Raw genomic sequence first — 17014 nt, 5'->3', positions numbered from 1 at the left:
TGGTGGAGTTACTGTGTACATACATTACATTACTTATCCTGTACTGATCCTGAGTTATATCCTGTATTATACTCCAGAGCTGCATTCACTATTCTGCTGGTGGAGTTACTGTGTACATATATTACATTACTTATTCTGTACTGATCCTGCGTTACATCCTGTATTATACTCCAGAGCTTCACTCACTATTCTGCAGCAAGCATTCCCTGCTTGTTCAGTTTCTGCGCCAAGCTTGCGTTGGTGATTTGCATCATGGGAAGTGTACTGTATGGTATTTTACATTAGCACTTTACTTGGACAGCAATGATAATGTGGATGATTGATACTTCTGTAGTGATTAGCAGGGAATGTATAGAATATCTTGCATCTCTAAGCTCAGAAACTTAAAGAGGTTGTCCAGAATTAAAAAAGAACACGTCTACTTTCTTCTAGATTCAGCACTTCACCTGTTCATGGGTCGAACCTGGTATTACACCTCAGCTCTAGTGAAGTAAAAGGGGCTGAGCTGCAGTACCAGACACATCCTGTGAACAGGTGTGGTGCTGTTTCTGGAAGAATACAGCTATTTTTTAAATTAAAAAGAATCTTGAAAACAAACAGATGAGATTACAGGATAAAGAGTCTGTCACGTGTTCGTTTTTTGCTGGAGGTTCACTTTATGATAGATAGAAATGTAGTAAAATAAAAACAGAACAACATGTTGCACTTAAAGGGCCGGTCCAGTCCCCTGTAACTGAAGCTTTATGCTTGCTGTCAGTGAATGTAAAGAAGAAAGCCCTAAGATGGGAAAACATCTTTAATACTTTTACACAGCTGAGGGTTTGTAACAATTCTTTCTAGTGTAGACAATCCTCTTCTACAGACTATTACTGTATGACAGGGATAGGTGGAGGTGAATGGACTGAGGCGACATTTGGTCGTGCACGAGTCGTTGTAGAATCGCGGGATTACCTACAATAAATAATGCGGCGGACAACCTGTCCGGCACGGTGGGAACTCCTGCATAGGTCCCATCAGCCTGTAACCTGGTCCTTGGGATTTGTGACGTGACGAGTGCACCCCGAGAAATGAACGGAGCGCAGATATTAGGAAAAAGTCTTTATTCTGTTCATCCCTGCAGCTTGGTGTAAGTGAGCTCCGCCATCCCGTCCCGGATGTATCGGAAATACTCCAGGTTCCCGCGGTGCATCTTTAGCTGATATTTCCCGGAGGACTTGACGTACTGCAAGAAATGGGGGGCCCCGGGGAACAGCACGTTGTCAGCCAGAATGATGGTCCCTTCCTGCAGCAGCCCGACCTCCTCCAGCAGCTGCAGGTCCCGCAGGTAACAGCGCTTCCCATGGTCCATGAAGATGAAGTCCAACTTCTGAACCCCATGCTTGTCCTTCAGCTGCGGGATGATGTCATCGGAGGGGCCAACCAGGAGCTCCACCTTCAGGTAGGATGAAGAATAGAGCACATCAGAGTCAGTAAGCAGGTGATAAAGCTGACATTTTTATCATTGTACATACATATTACTATTATTTGTACAAAAAGAAGTCTGGGATTAGGAATATTTTTCTATCTTTATTGCAATTTATAATTCTGGTTTCTTCTGGTACTGCCCCACCCCCATGCGGCCTTCGTCATACAGAAAGGGGGAGGCCCAGCAGCTAAAGGACCCAGATTTTTTAATAACAATACATTTCTTAGATATTTAGATTTGTTATACATCACCAATTAATTTTTTTCCCTTTAAATAGCAGACTTCCCCTTTAAGAGTTAAAGGGCTCAACTAGTCTTCTGTAAAAAAAAAATAAAAAAAAATGTCCTGCTACTTTCTAATATAGATCACTCCTTGCTTTCAGTAACTGGAAACAATGTGCTCCCAAAGAATGGCAGCCACGGAAAAATGTAGGTCACAAAAACTACCATCCGCAAGAATCCCTCCCAAATGTCCCCCTGGCACTTTCCCATGTCTCTGTGTTGCAGCTTGAAGTGATTGAACAGTCTGTGGCCTCTCACATTGAACATCTTGTAGGGACAGGATCCTCTAACAGATCACTCCTGCTTGGTGAGATAAGCGGTGCCGTTGCAACGCTGCTCATGGAGTATTTAAGGACCCCTGAACAAACTGCTGTGAGTCACCGTATACTATATACATATATATAAGGAACACAGGGGCTTTATAATGTGCAGAATTAAGCCAGGTGTTATATCTCACCGTATCATCGTCAAACCCGGACAGTCTAATCACCTTCTCAGCGACAGCGGCTTTCCTGGGGTTAGCGTCCACGGTGTAAAGTCGGGCGCCCAGTGGTAGCGCCTGTGCCATTATTATAGTGGCATAACCGCACTGCGTGCCCAGCTCCAGTACATTGAGCGGCGTATTCTCATAGATCAGCCGGTCCAGGATCTTCCCTGTGAATGAGAAGCAGAACACAGAACTCTGTCTTTACATTCCCCTTGTTGTAGCCTAAGTTCAGTTATGTGGTAAAGGATTCACTAATTATAAAATTCATGATTAAACAATAAAAGTAAAATTAAAATAAACTTACAAAATGTATTTTCTATGTATTTTGTGTTTACAACTTTCATTTTGTGGAACAAACGATAAATGATTGTCTATGTTACCTTTCTGGGGTCCGATGTTACTCAGATATTCACAGTGATAACAGTATTGATCGAAGGTGTTGAGAACATGCTGAGGGTCTCCGGGGATGGCATGGGTGATGACGTACTGAAAGGCTCTCTCCTCTCGCGGAACGCCAGTCAGATAGTCCTGAATGCGACGAACTATGACCGCTCGATAAAACAGCAAAAAGTAATGACGATAACGAATAATCACAGTAATTATAAAAGGGATAAAAGCCAAAGCGATGGCAGGAGACACCATGATCCAACCTGCAGCAGAAGAAAACAAAGAATATAACTTCTATAATACTGCTGCCTATATACAAGAAAATAACTACTATAATACTGCCCCCTATGTACAAGAATATAACTACTATAATACTGCTCCTACATACAAGAATATAACTACTATAATACTGCCTCTTATATACAAGAATACAACTACTATAATACTGCCCACTATATACAAGAATATAACTACTATAATACTGCCCCTATATACAAGAATATAACTACTATAATACTGCCCCTATATACAAGAATATAACTACTATAATACTGCCCCTATATACAGGAATATAACTACTATAATACTGTCCCTATATACAAGAATATAACTACTATAATACTGCCCCTATATACAAGAATATAACTACTATAATACTGCCCCTATATACAAGAATATAACTACTATAATACTGCTCCTATATACAAGAATATAACTACTATAATACTGCCCTCTATATACAAGAATATAACTACTATAATACTGCTCCTATATACAAGAATATAACTACTATAATACTGCTCCTATATACAAGAATATAACTACTATAATACTGCCCTCTATATACAAGAATATAACTACTATAATACTTCCCCTATATACAAGAATATAACTACTATAATACTGCTCCTATATACAAGAATATAACTACTATAATACTGCCCCTATATACAAGAATATAACTACTATAATACTGCCACCTATATACAAGAATATAACTACTATAATACTGCCCCTATATACAAGAATATAACTACTATAATACTGCCCCCTATATACAGGAATATAACTACTATAATACTGCTCCTATATACAGGAATATAACTACTATAATACTGCTCCTATATACAAGAATATAACTACTATAATACTGCTCCCTATATACAAGAATATAACTACTATAATACTGCCACCTATATACAAGTATATAACTACTATAATACTGCCCCCTATATACAAGAATATAACTACTATAATACTCCCCCAATATACAAGAATATAACTACTATAATACTGCCCCCTATATACAAGAATATAACTACTATAATACTGCCTCCTATATACAAGAATATAACTACTATAATACTCCCCCAATATACAAGAATATAACTACTATAATACTGCCCCCTATATACAAGAATATAACTACTATAATACTGCCCCCTATATACAAGAATATAACTACTATAATACTGCCCCCTATATACAAGAATATAACTACTATAATACTGCCCCCTATATACAAGACTATAACTACTATAATACTCCCCCAATATACAAGAATATAACTACTATAATACTGCCCCCTATATACAAGAATATAACTACTATAATACTGCCCCCTATATACAAGAATATAACTACTATAATACTGCCCCCTATATACAAGAATATAACTACTATAATACTGCTCCTATATACAAGAATATAACTACTATAATACTGCCCCTATATACAAGAATATAACTAATATAATACTGCTCCCTATATACAAGAATATAACTACTATAATACTGCCCCTATATACAACAATATAACTAATATAATACTGCTCCCTATATACAAGAATATAACTACTATAATACTGCCACCTATATACAAGAATATAACTCCTATAATACTGCCCCTATATACAAGAATATAACTACTATAATACTGCCACCTATATACAAGAATATAACTACTATAATACTGCTCCTATATACAAGAATATAACTACTATAATACTGCCCCTATATACAAGAATATAACTACTATAATACTCCCCCAATATACAAGAATATAACTACTATAATACTGCCCCCTATATACAAGAATATAACTACTATAATACTGCCCCTATATACAAGAATATAACTACTATAATACTGCCTCCTATATACAAGAATATAACTACTATAATACTGCCCCTATATACAAGAATATAACTACTATAATACTGCTCCCTATATACAAGAATATAACTACTATAATACTGCCCCCTATATACAAGAATATAACTACTATAATACTGCTCCATATATACAAGAATATAACTACTATAATACTGCCTCTATATACAAGAATATAACTACTATAATACTGCCCCTATATACAAGAATATAACTACTATAATACTGCTCCTATATACAAGAATATAACTACTATAATGCTGCCCCTATATACAAGAATATAACTACTATAATACTGCCCTCTATATACAAGAATATAACTACTATAATACTGCCACCTATATACAAGAATATAACTACTATAATACTGCCCCCTATATACAAGAATATAACTACTATAATACTGCCGCCTATATACAAGAATATAACTACTATAATACTGCCCCTATATACAAGAATATAACTACTATATTACTGCCGCCTATATACAAGAATATAACAACTATAATACTGCTCCTATATACAAGAATATAACTACTATAATACTGCTCCCTATATACAAGAATATAACTACTATAATACTGCTCCCTATATACTAGAATATAACTACTATAATACTGCCGCCTATATACAAGAATATAACTACTATAATACTGCCGCCTATATACAAGAATATAACTACTATAATACTGCCCTATATACAAGAATATAACTACTATAATACTGCTCCCTATATACAAGAATATAACTACTATAATACTGCCTTCTATATACAAGAATATAACTACTATAATATTGCTTCCTATATACAAGAATATAACTACTCTAATACTGCCCCTATATACAAGAATATAACTACTATAATACTGCTCCTATATACAAGAATATAACTACTATAATACTGCTCCTATATACAAGAATATAACTACTATAATACTGCCCCTATATACAAGAATAGAACTACTATAATATTGCATCTGTATATAAGAATATAACTACTATTAAACTGCCACCTATCTACAAGAATATAACTACTATAATACTGCCCTCCTTATACAAGAATATAACTACTATAATACTGCCACCTATATACAAGAATATAACTACTATAATACTGCCCCCTATATACAAGAATATAACTACTATAATACTGCTCCTATATACAAGAATATAACTACTATAATACTGCCACCTATATACAAGAATATAACTAATATAATACTGCCCTCTATATACAAGAATATAACTACTATAATACTGCCCTCTATATACAAGAATATAACTACTATAATACTGCCACCTATATACAAGAATATAACTACTATAATACTGCCCCCTATATACAAGAATATAACTACTATAATACTGCCCCTATATACAAGAATATAACTACTATAATACTACTCCTATATACAAGAATATAACTACTATAATACTGCTCCTATATACAAGAATTTAACTACTATAATACTGCCCCTATATACAAGAATATAACTACTATAATACTGCCCCTAAATACAAGAATATAACTACTATAATATTGCTCCTATATACAAGAATTTAACTACTATAATACTGCCCCTATATACAAGAATATAACTACTATATTACTGACCTCTATATACAAGAATATAACAACTATAATACTGCTCCTATATACAAGAATATAACTACTATAATACTGCTCCCTATATACAAGAATATAACTACTATAATACTGCTCCTATATACAAGAATATAACTACTATAATACTGCTCCTATATACAAGAATCTAACTACTATAATACTGCCCCTATATACAAGAATAGAACTACTATAATACTGCCTCTGTTTACAAGAATATAACTACTATTAAACTGCCACCTATCTACAAGAATATAACTAATATAATACTGCCACCTATATACAAGAATATAACTACTATAATACTGCCCCCTATATACAAGAATATAACTACTATAATACTGCTCCTATATACAAGAATATAACTACTATAATACTGCCACCTATATACAAGAATATAACTAATATAATACTGCCCTCTATATACAAGAATATAACTACTATAATACTGCCCTCTATATACAAGAATATAACTACTATAATACTGCCACCTATATACAAGAATATAACTACTATAATATTGCCCCTATATACAAGAATATAACTACTATAATACTGCCCCTATATACAAGAATATAACTACTATAATACTACTCCTATATACAAGAATATAACTACTATAATACTACTCCTATATACAAGAATATAACTACTATAATACTGCTCCTATATACAAGAATATAACTACTATAATACTGCTCGTATATACAAGAATTTAACTACTATAATACTGCCCCTATATACAAGAATTTAACTACTATAATACTGCCCCTATATACAAGAATATAACTACTATAATACTGCCCCTAAATACAAGAATATAACTACTATAATATTGCTCCTATATACAAGAATTTAACTACTATAATACTGCCCCTATATACAAGAATATAACTACTATAATACTGCCTCTATATACAAGAATATAACTACTATAATACTGCCACCTATCTGCAAGAATATAACTACTATAATACTGACCTCTATATACAAGAATATAACTACTATAATACTGCTCCTATATACAAGAATATAACTACTATAATACTCCATCTATATACAAGAATATAACTACTATAATACTGCCCCTATATACAAGAATATAACTACTATAATACTGCAACCTATATATAAGAATATAACAACTATAATACTGCTCCTGTATACAAGAATATAACTACTATAATACTGCTCCCTATATACAAGAATATAACTACTATAATACTGCGCCTATATACAAGAATATAACTACTATAATACTGCCTTCTATATACAAGAATATAACTACTATAATACTGCTTCCTATATACAAGAATATAACTACTATAATACTGTCCCTATATACAGGAATATAACTACTATAATACTGCGCCTATATACAAGAATATAACTACTATAATACTGCTCCTATATACAAGAATATAACTACTATAATACTGCCCCCTATATACAAGAATATAACTACTATAATACTGCCACCTATATACAAGAATATAACTACTATAATACTGCCCCCTATATACAAGAATATAACTACTATAATACTGCCCTCTATATACAAGAATATAACTACTATAATACTCCCCCTATATACAAGAATATAACTACTATAATACTGCGCCTATATACAAGAATATAACTACTATAATACTGCTCCTATATACAAGAATATAACTACTATAATACTGTCCCTATATACAAGAATATAACTACTATAATACTGCCCCTATATACAAGAATATAACTACTATAATACTGCCCCTATATACAAGAATATAACTACTATAATACTGCCCCAATATACAAGAATATAACTACTATAATACTGCCCCCTATATACAAGAATATAACTACTATAATACTGCCCCCTATATACAAGAATATAACTACTATAATACTGCCCCCTATATACAAGAATATAACTACTATAATACTGCCCCCTATATACAAGAATATAACTACTATAATACTGCCCCCTATATACAAGAATATAACTACTATAATACTGCCTCCTATATACAAGAATATAACTACTATAATACTGCTCCTATATACAAGAATATAACTACTATAATACTACCCCCTATATACAAGAATATAACTACTATAATACTGCCCCTATATACAAGAATATAACTATCATAATGAATACAGATATAATGTAGCTTACAATCTGGTGTGTGTGCGTGTGTGCGTGCGTATATATAATGAGAAAAAGAGTAAAGCAGCACAGCAACAGCAGTGGGTGCAGGCCTCCTAGGTTGAGGCTAGGAATTTTTTGGGATTTGTATATATATAAGTATTATAGTGTTAGATATAATAACCTTGCTCTGCTCCCGCTGCCTCTGTCTTGTGTCTTGTCCTGCGCTGTCTCCAGCTTTTCTCTTCCATTATAGATGAGCTTGTTTGGGGGGGGGGGGGGGTTGATACCTGAGAGGCGGCGCTCAGGTTACAGCAGGTACCAGGTGTTACAGGTCGGTCGCTGTCTGCTCTTTGCATTTGTTTTGTAATATTCATTCTTCTATATTTCTGATTACTGACCACCCCCCCCCCCTCGGGACCCCCATAGACCCGAACAACAGACGCAGCATTGTTACTGATGATAATCGCAGGGTTCATTCTATATGATGGATTAGTGCGGACACTGCTGCGGATTTCACTATTTGTAATGCTAAGAGCTCGTCCACACGTAACGGAATTGCTGCATAGTTTAGTCCAAAATTGCGGACGGAAAATCCGCGGCAGAATACAGTAAAAGCAAAGTGGGTGTGAATGAGCAAATTTCATCCACACGCTGCGGAAAATGACCGTCCAGAAATTCAGCAGCGGTGCGTAATTCATGTCAATTCCTGCTGTGGAAAGTGACTGAATTGCTGCGTTATTTAGAGGAGACGTCACCCTCCCCCAACAGTGAGAAAAAATGCAGCAAAATCCGCACCATTTTCTGCAGCAATTCCGTTACGTGTGGACAAGTCCAAAGGGGGAATTCCACAGCGATTTCTAGGTAAAACGTGGATTTTGCAGAGGACTCGCTATGGATAAATGCGTGGCGTCAAATGATTCCACGTATGATCAACCCTCAGAGTCGTCTTCCAGCATCTTCTGCTCCCGGAGCTGATCTTCCTGGGACGGTCTGGAGATGTTCTGTGACTAATTCTCCACCTGTAGATGATCCTTCAGGACATGAAGGATCGATGACCATTCTTTATAACTTCTTCTCCAGACCTATCTGGACCCTTCTCTGAGGACCCAGTCCTGGAAAAACCGCACATCCCACCAACACAGAGCAACTACATCTAGAGGCTTACTCCGAGACCCTCACTAACCACACTCTCATCATTTACACCTGATCTACTGCACCTGCGTCTAATCAAAGGTCTCACATTGTGCGTTTTTTTGTAAGGCCCCCTGTAGACGACCGTGATTACGGGCACGGCTGGTCGCTGGCGGCCACGGACAGCCACCCACGTTTGCGGGCCACGCTCCTATATAAAGTAAGGCTGCAAGTCATACATTTTCCTTTTTTGCAGAAGGAAAAAAAACTTTGGTCAATAAATAATTGTGAACTTGATAAACCAGATTTCTAAAATTGTCGTTTCATACACCACGATAAAGGCCAGTACTTATCCTGCACTGATCCTGAGTTACATCCTGTATTATACTCCAGAGCTGCACTCACTATTCCTCTGGTGGAGTCACTGTGTACATACATTATATTACTTATCCTGTACTGATCCTGAGTTACATCCTGTATTATACTCCAGAGCTGCACTCACTATTCTGCTGGTGGAGTCACTGTGTACATACATTACATTACTGATCCTGAGTTACATCCTGTATTATACTCCAGAGCTGCACTCACTATTCCTCTGGTGGAGTCACTGTGTACATACATTATATTACTTATCCTGTACTGATCCTGAGTTACATCCTGTATTATACTCCAGAGCTGCACTCACTATTCTGCTGGTGGAGTCACTGTGTACATACATTACATTACTTATCCTGTACTGATCCGGAGTTACATCCTGTATTATACTCCAGAGCTGCACTCACTATTCTGCTGGTGGAGTCGCTGTGTACATACATTACTTATCCTGTACTGATCCTGAGTTACATCCTGCATTATACTCCAGAGCTGCACTCACTATTCTGCTGGTGGAGTCACTGCGTACATACATTACATTACTTATCCTGTACTCATCCTGAGTTACATCCTGTATTATACTCCAGAGCTGCACTCACTAATCTGCTGGTGGAGTCACTGTGTACATACATTACTTATCCTGTACTGATCCTGAGTTATATCCTGTATTATACTGCAGAGCTGCACTCACTATTCTGCTGGTGGAGTCACTGTGTACATACATTACATTACTTATCCTGTACTGATCCTGGGTTACATCCTGTATTATACTCCAGAGCTGTACTCTCTATTCTGCTGGTGGAGTCACTGTGTACATACATTACATTACTTATCCTGTACTGATCCTGAGTTACATCCTGTATTATACTCCAGAGCTGCACTCACTATTCTGTTGGTGGAGTCTCTGTGTACATACATTACATTACTTATCCTGTACTGATCCTGAGTTACATCCTGTATTATACTCCAGAGCTGCACTCACTATTCTGCTGGTGGAGTCACTGTGTACATACATTACTTATCCTGTACTGATCCTGAGTTATATCCTGTATTGTACTCCAGAGCTGCACTCACTATTCTGCTTGTGGAGTCTCTGTGTACATACATTACATTACTTATCCTGTACTGATCCTGAGTTACATCCTGTATTATACTCCAGAGCTGCGCTCACTATTCTGCTGGTGGAGTCACTGTGTACATACATTACATTACTTATCCTGTACTGATCCTGAGTTACATCCTGTATTATACTCCAGAGCTGCACTCACTATTCTGCTGGTGGAGTCTCTGTGTACATACATTACATTACTTATCCTGTACTGATCCTGAGTTATATCCTGTATTGTACTCCAGAGCTGCACTCACTATTCTGCTGGTGGAGACACTGTGTATATACATTACATTACCTATCCTGTACTGATCCTGAGTTACATCCTGTATTATACTCCAGAGCTGCACTCACTATTCTGCTGGTGGAGTCACTGTGTACATACATTACATTACTTATCCTGTACTGATCCTGAGTTATATCCTGTATTATACTCCAGAGCTGCACTCACTATTCTGCTGGTGGAGTCACTGTGTACATACATTACATTACTTATCCTGTACTGATCCTGAGTTATATCCTGTATTGTACTCCAGAGCTGCACTCACTATTCTGCTGGTGGAGTCACTGTGTACATACATTACATTACCTATCCTGTACTGATCCTGAGTTACATCCTGTATTATACTCCAGAGCTGCACTCACTATCCTGCTGGTGGAGTCACTGTGTACATACATTACTTATCCTGTACTGATCCTGAGTTACATCCTGTATTATACTCCAGAGCTGCACTCACTATTCTGCTGGTGGAGTCACTGTGTACATACATTACATTACTTATCCTGTACTGATCCTGAGTTACATCCAGTATTATACTCCAGAGCTGCAGTCATGCAGGGGGCAGTTAATTTCTCCTACATCAGATGACTGTACAGGGCATGGTGTTTCAGACTGCACATTATCAGAGTAAGTTCTGTGCAAACACTGAACAGGCAGTAAATACTGAGGGATTTTTGCTTGAAGGCTGCAGAAATGTGAACGTCTGGTGTTATAATTTCCCTCTACCACAATATTTATGATGCGTTGTTATAATCGTCTCTTGCGTTTTTATTGACTTTGGCAGCTAAAAGTGAATTTTGACCAGAATTTATGAGTCAGTCAAAGTTCAGAAATGTCTCTTTAATGGCCCATGTTATCAAAACTGGACGATAGTCCTGAAATTTCAAAGAGTTAAAAAAATGTATATGAAACTTTCTTCCTGCATTTAAATGAACATTCCGGGCAGAGCTGATACTCTGTATAATAACTATTGCAGGGCCTGGGGGCGGAGCCTGACACAAAGATTCTCTCTGTCACATTATAAGTGCCCTATCACTATGTGCAGAGTACACGAATGGAGAGAAGTGTATAAGGGTATGTGCACACACACTAATTACGTCCGTAATTGACGGACGTATTTCGGCCGCAAGTACCGGACCGACCACAGTGCAGGGAGCCGGGCTCCTAGCATCATACTTATGTTCGACGCTAGGAGTCCCTGCCTCGCTGCAGGACAACTGTCCCGTAGTATAATCATGTTTTCAGTACGAGACAGTTGTCCTGCAACGAGGCAGGGACTTCTCGCATCGTACATAACTATAACTATGATGCTAGGAGCCCGGCTCCCTGCACTGTGGTCGGTCCGGTACTTGCGGCCGAAATACGTCCGTCAATTACGGACGTAATTAGTGTGTGCGCACATACCCTAACGGTGATTGGTCACTGATTGGTCAGCGTCATACACTCCTCTCCACAACGCCCACTTGGTCAAAAAGTAAAACACGCCCAGTTGTCTATTAAGAAACTCATTAGCATATATCTAAAATAGGTCATAACTCCGTCACAAATGATCGTTTTTCAAAATAAAAAAACTGCTGTAATTTACATTACAGCACCGATCACATTATGTACAATATAGGCCACTTATAATGTGGTGACAGAGCCTCTTTATTACTAGGACCACTGTTATCTACATTACAGCGCCGATCACATCATGTACAAGACAGGCCACTTATAATGTGGTGACAGCCTCTTTATTACTAGGACCACTGTTATCTACATTACAGCGCTGATCACATTATGTAGGAGACAGGACACTTATAATGTGGTGACAGAGCCTCTTTATTACTAGGACCACTGTTATCTACATTACAGCGCCGATCACATTATGTACAATATAGGGCACTTATAATGTGGTGACAGCCTCTTTATTACTAGGACCACTGTTCTCTACATTACAGCGCTGATCACATTATGTAGGAGACAGGACACTTATAATGTGGTGACAGAGCCTCTTTATTACTAGGACCACTGTTATCTACATTACAGTGCCGATCACATTATGTACAATATAGGGCACTTATAATGTGGTGACAGCCTCTTTATTACTAGGACCACTGTTCTCTACATTACAGCGCTGATCACATTATGTAGGAGACAGGACACTTATAATGTGGTGACAGAGCCTCTTTATTACTAGGACCACTGTTATCTACATTACAGCGCCGATCACATCATGTACAATATAGGCCACTTATAATGTGGTGACAGCCTCTTTATTACTAGGACCACTGTTCTCTACATTACAGCGCTGATCACATTATGTAGGAGACAGGACACTTATAATGTGGTGACAGAGCCTCTTTATTACTAGGACCACTGTTATCTACATTACAGCGCGATCACATCATGTACAATATAGGCCACTTATAATGTGGTGACAGCCTCTTTATTACTAGGACCACTGTTCTCTACATTACAGCGCTGATCACATTATGTAGGAGACAGGACACTTATAATGTGGTGACAGAGCCTCTTTATTACTAGGACCACTGTTATCTACATTACAGCGCGATCACATCATGTACAATATAGGCCACTTATAATGTGGTGACAGAGCCTCTTTATTACTAGGACCACTGTTCTCTACATTACAGCGCCGATCACATCATATACAAGATACAAGGCACTTATAATGTGGTGACAGAGCCTCTTTAAATCCCTGTGTCATGCTCAACCCCCTCAATGTCCTGTGTGGTGGTCAGGCTGGAAAAACCGCTAATACAAGGTCCTTGGGACATTGGGGTTCCCTTTTTTTAGCAGATGGGATAGCGCAGAATAAAAGCAGCACAAACAAATGACAGGGCGACCGTTTTATCTTAAATTAGATTTTTACTAAAGGATATAATCCATTAGCAGATGTAAAGAACAACGTACACGAGGCCTCATTCCCCTCCTGATGTCCTGTGTAGAGAACATTGTGGGGCGACAGTCAGGGCCGACTCAAGCTTCTTTGCTAGACAACCTAACCAAAACCTCACACCAAAAGATGGCGTATACTGGGGTCCCTTGTTGCAAATCAACCTAGAAACGAACCATAAAGGGACATAACCCTTAGAAAAATAGTGTACTCAATAATATACAAAAGTACAAAAAATCTTTATTAAATATAATGACAAATAACAAATAATGGAAAAAGAGATATGATACAACATATACGGAGACATATACAACAGGGTCAGATGAAATAGACCATGAACCAACAGAATCAACCGTCCACCTATGACCAGATCACGCTCAAATACTAATAAAACAAAATTGTAAGCCCAAGGGTGTAGGGTGATGAATGCCACACGTAGTGTAGTACTAGCAGCTAGTAAAAACGATATACAAAAAATATTGTCATAGCCTACAAAGTATATGATAGTACATAGGAAGTGCAGCTAAAGGCGTATACAGACAGCATAACGGCTCAAATAGCCAAAGAGATATGACTGCCAGCAGCTGGACATAATAGCACAATAATATGGAGGCTAAAAAAGCTGAGAAGACATGCACATACCCTGGGACATGGTGAAGTGCGTGAGAGATCAGAAGGATGGATGGGTGAATAGATGCCTCGACGCGCGTTTCGCCCTGTAGACCGGCTTCGTCAGGAGGCTAAATTTAATAAAACTCAAAGGGTTTATATGAGGATAGAGTGATGTTAGACTCACCTGTGATGGATGAAAATCGGCGCTCGACACACACGCCCGGTGACGCGCACATCACGGGACGCGCCGCGCGTCAGATGGAAAGGCGCCGCATGATGATAACATCACCATGACGACGCTGGACGCTAAGCGGCACTCCCGGATGCGAGCCCCACCACGCACGCGCAGTCGAGCGTCTGTGCAAACACCACAGGAGAGGCAACAGAAGTAGCAAGACAGAACTGAGGTAATAGCAATGACAGAGTGGGGAATTACTATGGAGATAGGGCAGGTCAGAAGTATATTAAGAGGATATATAATAATAGAAAATAATAACTAATAAATAATAGCGAGTGGAGAAAGAATATAAATAAATAAAGACGGCGCATATAATAAAGAGTCAAAATAGTGTGATGTAAAGTGAACAAAGTACGCAAGTGAATATACGGTGAAAAGAATTATTATAAAGAAAAAACGTGCGCGGTACTAATAGAAATGTAATAGTGATAAATAAATAGTGAATAATATAAATAAATATATATATGAATATATAAAGTGAACTAGTGATATAAAACACAATATATAATAATAAATATAATCCATCCAAATATAAATAGAGATATACAAAAGCATATGTATATGCCAAACCGTCAAAATATAATACAATGATAATAAATACAGTAAACAGCAAAAGTAAATAATATAATATATAATATATTGTATAAAAAATACTACAAAAATATATACATAGAACTAGAAATATAATGTTGTATAATACAATATAAAATATAAATATACGTATATAAAACTCCACATTACAGCATTCAACACATATATGCAGAAAATACAATAACGAGCAAGAATATAAAAAAAATCATAATACATCAAAAAAGTTATTATATGAAAATTGAGGACATCTAAATCTTCTCCACTTCTGATTTTCAGTTAAGACCATACACAATCTTCTCTGGTATACAGGAGAATAAACCCACTCACTGAAAAGGATAAACTGCAACATAAAGAAAGGATATAAAAAACAAGAAGAAAATAAAATTCACGCATGGTTCAAAAATTACAGAAAGGGCCTGAACCTGGTGGCTTCGTTTAAACCAAATGGGGCCACAGTGTTGAGTAACGTGATCCATTTCATTTCTTTTCTCAGTAATGCCAGGCGTACATCCCCATCTCTGCATCCCAGGGAAATTTTATCGATTCCACGTACCTCAAAACCCTTTGGATTGCAAGAGTGAAACTCACGAAAGTGTCGCGCAACAGGCTGGAGTTTATCCACATCCAAAGCATTAGAGGCTGACTTAATTTTGCTTACATGTTCCAATACCCGCACCTTCAATTCCCTACTGGTCATGCCAATATAAATGAGGTCACAGGGGCAAGTGGCAAAATATACCACGGCTACTCAGTTGCACGTAATATTGTAGACAATTTTATAGTCTTTCCCTCTATTTGAGCTATAGAAGTTGAGGGCACGTGGAACATATTTGCAGGCAGAGCATTTACCACAGTTGTAAGAACCCCAGGGAGGGCCCTTGCTTCCAAATGGATTAGGGGGGGCACTGGGGATATAGTGACTTGCTGTCAAGAGGTCCCTCAGATTTTTAGAGCGCCTCCAGGTAATGGAGGTATAATTAGGTAAAATCTCTGCCAGATCTCGATCAGTGAGAAGGACCCGCCAATGCTTTTGTAAGATATCACGGATTTTAGTCCAGTGAGGATTAAAAGTGGTGATAAATCTGACATTCTGATCAGTATTATGCTTTTTAGGCCTACTCACCAGAAGTCCATCACGAGTCGAGTTTTTAGCTCTAAGATATCCTCTCTTTATAACCCTCTGACTATAACCACGACTCTTAAATCTTGCCGTCAGATCCAATGC

At 37.3% G+C, this 17014-nt stretch overlaps 1 protein-coding gene across 1 annotated transcript; it reads right to left on the bottom strand.

The window, feature by feature from the left end:
• Nucleotides 1-1108: 1108 nt before the first annotated feature.
• LOC142740327 (transmembrane O-methyltransferase homolog) lies at nt 1109-2875 on the bottom strand. Its single transcript, XM_075849875.1, has 3 exons — nt 2614-2875; nt 2204-2400; nt 1109-1432 (listed from the first exon to the last, which is right to left on the bottom strand). Exons 1-3 carry the CDS (start codon nt 2873-2875, stop codon nt 1109-1111), a joined length of 783 nt encoding a protein of 260 aa, XP_075705990.1.
• Nucleotides 2876-17014: the final 14139 nt, after the last annotated feature.

This window comes from Rhinoderma darwinii, chromosome 2, assembly GCF_050947455.1.
Source record: "Rhinoderma darwinii isolate aRhiDar2 chromosome 2, aRhiDar2.hap1, whole genome shotgun sequence".
NCBI lineage: Eukaryota > Metazoa > Chordata > Amphibia > Anura > Rhinodermatidae > Rhinoderma > Rhinoderma darwinii.
The sequence above is the reverse complement of the archived record's forward strand: the minus strand, read 5'-3'. Positions and strand labels throughout refer to the sequence as shown.

Bases quoted from the DNA above. Each gene is read 5' to 3' on its own strand.
- LOC142740327 (XM_075849875.1), bottom strand. From the start codon at position 2,875: ATGGTGTCTCCTGCCATCGCTTTGGCTTTTATCCCTTTTATAATTACT. The intron at 2,401-2,613 runs GTAACATAGACA...TCTCATTCACAG, and splicing joins TAACATCGGACCCCAGAAAG to GGAAGATCCTGGACCGGCTG. The intron at 1,433-2,203 runs GTGAGATATAAC...TCCTACCTGAAG, and splicing joins CCGGGTTTGACGATGATACG to GTGGAGCTCCTGGTTGGCCC.